Below are 6219 nucleotides of genomic sequence, written 5' to 3'. Positions count from 1 at the left end.
TTAATAGTTGCTGTTGGGGAAGAGGCCCTTGGGCTTTAACCTGCGAACAGCCTCCCTTAAATGCTTGGGCTGAAGTGGGGGCGTCTCTCCCCACATCTCACACACGTCCAGGGCCTCTTCCACCACCTCTCCAACCAAGACCTTGGCTATTCCAGCCATGGCAATGGCCGTGTTCTCAGACACCGAGCTGCCACTGATAGACCGCATCAGACGTGCAATGCGTGCTCTCGGGAAAGCTGACCGGCGCCACACTTCATAGCGGGCCAGCTGCTCCTCAGACATGGCGGACAGCAGGGTGGTCATCCTCTGAGCCTCCTCTGCATCCACGGCGGGCTTCCTCTCCTTCTTTCCTTTGGTGTCTGTTTTCAGTCTTTTGGCTGCAGGAGGAGCTGAGGCTGAGGCTTCATTGGCACCTTCCGTGAGGTCCGTGACATCCTGACTCGTGAGCTGACCTTCCCGATCCCTGGGTTCTTCCAAGTTCCCATCTAGGTCCTCAGGGATTCCAACCTCGTTGCTGCCCTTCGGACCTCGGGGCATGGCGAACGTCTCAGCAGACACACCTGCTTGCCTGCCAGTCTCCACGGGTGGGATTCAGGTCTGCTCTCTGACCGCGCTGTGGAGGCGGAAGTTCCGGCTGGCGTGGTTCGATTATGGATCTGCAATGAGAACCATTCAAAGATTTCAGCTGCTGTGTTTCTGCTGAGCCACAGGTTAGCCACAACTGGACACAACACCCCGCCTCCCGCTCCCGCACACAAACACACACACACAGGTTTCCTCACTTCCTCAATGTGAAGAAACTTGTGGATGGAGAGAATACTAGTTTGAGATCAACGCATAACTAATTCTCGTCAATTTTGAGTCTTTAGAACAAACCCCCACTCCCAGGTCAGAAGTTCTACCGAGCCAAGCGACTGCCTCCTGCTCAGAGTCACACGAGGGACTTCAGGAAGGGTCCGACTGTGCTGTGCGGTCGTTGCCTTCACCTGAGAAGGGTCTGGCTTCGATCTGATTCGAGTTGGTGGCGGAATTCAACGCCTTAGGGTTGTGAAACCCAGGCCCGCTTGTTTGTTCTGCCTGCTGCTGGGAGGATGCTCTCAGCTCCTACAGGTGTTGACCCGGTCTGCTCTGTGGGGCTCCCTGGGTCTGCACAGCCAGTGCTGAGGAATCTCCCTCAGGGAATGCAACCTCAGGGAGGTTCAGTCCCTTATAAAGAGTTCAGATGATTGAATTAGACCCAGCCCTTAACAGCGATTGGTTCAGGGTATCCTTAATCTAATCAGGGATTTGGGCGGCTCATCCATTCACGGCTCCGCCCACACCCAAGGGAGAGGCAGATGTAGGGCCAGTCTCTGAGGGGCGGGAAGTGCAGGGGGCGTTTCAGAATTCTGTCTTCCTCACGGAATCGCAAAGTTCACGTCTCACCACAACAGCAACAAAAAAACATTTCCAGTAAAAATGAGACCTTTTATGGAGTTGCACATTAGGACACTTAGATGTCTGAGAAAAAAATGTCTAACTCATAGGGAAACAAGTGGTTTATCAGATACTCTGAAAAGAAACTGGGCTGGGTGAGAGGAATACGAAAATATTATTTCAATTTTATTTTATGTATTTATGTATCTATTTACTTATTTATCTTTGAGACAGAGTCTCGCTCTGTGCCCCAGGATGGATTGCAGTGGCATGATCTCAACTCACTGCAAACTCCACCTCCCGGCCTCAAACGACTCTCCCACCTCAGCCTCCAGAGTAGCTAGGAATAAATGTGTGCACCACCACGCTGGGTTAATTTTTGTATCTTTTAAAGTAGAGACAAGGTTTCACCGTTTTGGCCAGGCCGGTCTTGAACTGCTGACTGACTTCAAGAGATCTGTCCCCCTTGGATTCCCAAAGTGAACGGGAATGCTCACAAAGTGTGCTGCGAATGTTCACAATGATTGGATACTAAATCTCAGACCTTTATTTCATGATGGAAAAGTCTTCTTTGCCATAACAAAGGTAAAGAAGAGTACGTACAAACAGACATTGGGGTAACTTTACAACTTTACTTTGCTCCGTATCGTAAAGGTAATATGGAACATAACAAAGGTAAAGTAGAGTGTATACAAGGAGGCTGTGGGATGACTTTATAACTCCTGTGGAACCTACTTTGTTCCGTATCTCAATAATTTCTTCTCTATGTTGCTGTACTCAGGTTGGATTTTCTGAGCAGAAGGCCTCTAGAAAGCATAAAATCACGAATACTCTGTGACAGTGTTTACAACTAAGTGTGGGTGCCTCTAGAAGCCCCGGTAATGTGACCACATGAAGCAAACCTGAAGGATCAATAAGCTCTCTGTACATGTGTGTTTTAAAGTGCGGAGGATCATTACAAACGGGTGTTCACAGACAGGTGGTTTTCGTTATGTGGTCCTCTCTCTCTAGTCTTATAATATTCTCCTGTGCTATGTTAATTGCCAGTAGTGTAGATGACCTCTTGCCGACATAAAGCAAAGTAGGGAGGAATATACATGAGAAGAGTCAAATAAGAGAAAGTAACACTTTGTGATTTTGTTTTTATTTCCTCAGTTTGGAAACAGTTCAATGATGAGTCAATAAAACCCGTTCAAGAATTTAAACGACATACAAGGACAACAATTGCAGCGCTCCTGCTCAGACACAGCGTCCGGGGCAGAATAACAAGAGGGAAAAGTCTCCGCAGACCTAATCATCAAAGTTAAGACACAGCAACTCCGGGCTTCAGCATAAAACCATACAAGTCCCCTGGAAGAGGTGTCCCCCTCTGAAAGCATCTCCCCGCCCACAAACGACTGAAGGCCCACGCTCCCATCTTCTTCCAACTAGGCGGACACAGAAAGATGCCTTCGTATGCCCTAGGAAGCGGAAACATTTAGTCGAAGTGATTATGAAACAAGTCACTGTCCTCATCTGGGGAACACAAACGTCAGTTTGAGAAAGACGTTACAGTCCTACGTCAACCCACGGTGGACTGAGATGCAGAAGCTCCAGCAAACACAGTCCTGTCATGGGAAGATGGATGCAGCACTTCGTCCTTCACGAACAGACCTGACCCTCTGTCCGTGGGCCTAAAAGAACATGGTTTTTCTGTCGTTGCTGTTGGGGAAGAGGCCCTTGGGCTTTAACCTGCGAACAGCCTCCCTTAAATGCTTGGGCTGAAGTGGGGGCGTCTCTCCCCACATCTCACACACGTCCAGGGCCTCTTCCACCACCTCTCCAACCAAGACTTTGGCTATTCCAGCCATGGCAATGGCCGTGTTCTCAGACACCGAGCTGCCACTGATAGACCGCATCAGACGTGCAATGCGTGCTCTCGGGAAAGCTGACCGGCGCCACACTTCATAGCGGGCCAGCTGCTCCTCCGACATGGCGGACAGCAGGGTGCTCATCCTCTGAGCCTTCTCTGCATCCACGGTGGGCTTCCTCTCCTTCTTTCCTTTGGTGTCTGTTTTCAGTCTTTTGGCTGCAGGAGGAGCTGAGGCTGAGGCTTCATTGGCACCTTCCGTGAGGTCCGTGACATCCTGACTCCTGAGCTCACCTTCCCGATGCCTGGGTTCTTCCACGTTCCCATCTAGGTCCTCAGGGATTCCAACCTCGTTGCTGCCCTTCTGACCTCGCGGCATGGCGCACGTCTCAGCAGACACACCTGCTTGCCTGCCCGTCTCCACGGGTGGGATTCAGGTCTGCTCTCTGACAGCGCTGTGGAGGCGGAAGTTCCGGCTGGCGTGGTTCGATTATGGATCTGCAATGAGAACCATTCAAAGATTTCAGCTGCTGTGTTTCTGCTGAGCCACAGTTTAGCCACAACTGGACACAACTCCCTGCCTCCCGCTCCCGCACACAAACACACACACAGGTTTCCTCACTTCCGCAATGTGAAGAAACTTGTGGATGGAGCGGATACTAGTTTGAGATCAACGCGTAACTAATTCTCGTCAATTTTGAGTCTTTAGAACAAACCCCAACACACAGGTCAGAAGTTCTACCGAGCCAAGCGACTGCCTCCTGCTCAGAGTCACACGAGGGACTTCAGGAAGGGTCCGACTGTGCTGTGCGGTCGTTGCCTTCACCTGAGAAGGGTCTGGCTTCGATCTGATTCGAGTTGGTGGCGGAATTCAACGCCTTAGGGTTGTGAAACCCAGGCCCGCTTGTTTGTTCTGCCTGCTGCTGGGAGGATGCTCTCAGCTCCTACAGGTGTTGACCCGGTCTGCTCTGTGGGGCTCCCTGGGTCTGCACAGCCAGTGCTGAGGAATCTCCCTCAGGGAATGCAACCTCAGGGAGGTTCAGTCCCTTATAAAGAGTTCAGATGATTGAATTAGACCCAGCCCTTAACAGCGATTGGTTCAGGGTATCCTTAATCTAATCAGGGATTTGGGCGGCTCATCCATTCACGGCTCCGCCCACACCCAAGGGAGGGGCAGATGTAGGGCGAGTCTCTGAGGGTTGGGAAGTGCAGGGGGCGTTTCAGAATTCAGTCTTCCTCACGGAATCGCAAAGTTCACGTCTCACCACAACAGCAACAAAAAAACATTTCCAGTAAAAATGAGACCTTTTATGGAGTTGCACATTAGGACACTTAGATGTCTGAGAAAAAAATGTCTAACTCATAGGGAAACAAGTGGTTTATCAGATACTCTGAAAAGAAACTGGGCTGGGTGAGGGGAATATGAAAATATTATTTCAATTTTATTTTATTTATTTTTGTATCATTTACTTATTCATCTTTGAGACAGAGTCTCGCTCTGTGCCCCAGGACGGATTGCAGTGGCCTGATCTCAACTCACTGCAGCCTCCACCTCCCCGCCTCAAGCGACTCTCCCGCCTCAGCCTCCAGAGTAGCTGGGAATAAATGTGTGCACCACCACGCCGGGTTAATTTTTGTATCTTTTAAAGTAGAGACAAGGTTTCACCGTTTTGGCCAGGCCGGTCTTGAACTGCTGACTTCAAGCGATCTGTCCCCCTTGGATTCCCAAAGTGAATGGGAATGCTCACAAAGTGTGCTGCGAATGTTCACAATGATTGGATACTAAATCTCAGACCTTTATTTCATGATGGAAAAGTCTTCTTTGCCATAACAAAGGTAAAGAGGAGTACGTACACACAGACATTGGGATAACTTTACAACTCCTGATGAACCTACTTTGTTCTGTATCGTAAAGGTAATATGGAACATAACAAAGGTAAAGTAGAGTGTATACAAGGAGGCTGTGGGATGACTTTATAACTCCTGTGGAACCTACTTTGTTCCATATCTCAATAATTTCTTCTCTACGTTGCCATACTCAGGTTGGATTTTCAGAGCAGATGGCCTCTAGAAAGCATAAAATCAAGAATACTCTGTGACAGTGTTTTCAACTAAATGTGGGTGCCTCTAGAAGCACTGGTAATGTGACCACATGAAGCGAACCTGAAGGATCAATAAGCTCTCTCTCCATGTGTCTTTTAAAGCACGGAGGATCATGACAAACGGGTGTTCACAGACAGGTGGTTTTCATCGCCTGTTCCTCTCTCCCTAGTCTTATAACATTCTCCCATGCTATGTTAATTGCCAGTAGTGTAGATGACCACTTGCCGACATAAAGCAGAGTAGGGAGGAATATATATGAGAAGAGTCAAATAAGAGAAAGTAAAGCTTTGCAATTTTGTTTTTATTTTCTGAGTTTGGAAACAGTTCAATGATGAGTCAAAAAACTCCATACAAGAATTTAAACGACATACAAGGAACACAATTGCAGCGCTCCTGCTCAGGCACAGCCTCCGGGGCAGAATGACAGGAGGGAAAAGTCTCCGCAGGCTGCATTTGTTGAAACCAGACCTAATCATCAAAGTTCAGACACAGCAACTCCGGGCTTCAGCATAAAACCATACAAGTCCCCTGGAAGAGGTGTCCCCCTCTGAAAGCATCTCCCCGCCCACAAACGACTAAAGGCCCACGCTCCGGTCTTCCTCCAACTAGGTGGACACAGAAAGATGCCTCTGTATGCCCTAGGAAGCAGAAACATTTAGTCGAAGTGATTATGAAACAAGTCACTGTCCTCATCTGGGGAACACAAACGTCAGTTTGAGAAAGATGTTAAAGTCCTACGTCAACCCAGGGTGGACTGAGATGCAGAAGCTCTAGCAAACACCGTCCTGTCGTGGGAAGATGGATGCAGCACTTCGTCCTTCACGAACAGACCTGTCCCTCTGTCCGTGGGC

At 49.0% G+C, this 6219-nt stretch overlaps 1 protein-coding gene across 1 annotated transcript; it reads right to left on the bottom strand.

The window, feature by feature from the left end:
• On the bottom strand, positions 1-537 carry LOC104656654 (putative TAF11-like protein ENSP00000332601). The gene has a single exon (XM_010356338.1). It carries the CDS (start codon positions 535-537, stop codon positions 1-3), a length of 537 nt encoding a protein of 178 aa, XP_010354640.1.
• Between the last annotated feature and the right edge of the window lie 5682 nt (positions 538-6219).

The sequence above is a fragment of the Rhinopithecus roxellana genome, chromosome 3 (assembly GCF_007565055.1).
Source record: "Rhinopithecus roxellana isolate Shanxi Qingling chromosome 3, ASM756505v1, whole genome shotgun sequence".
Taxonomy (NCBI): Eukaryota; Metazoa; Chordata; class Mammalia; order Primates; family Cercopithecidae; genus Rhinopithecus; species Rhinopithecus roxellana.
The sequence above is the reverse complement of the archived record's forward strand: the minus strand, read 5'-3'. Positions and strand labels throughout refer to the sequence as shown.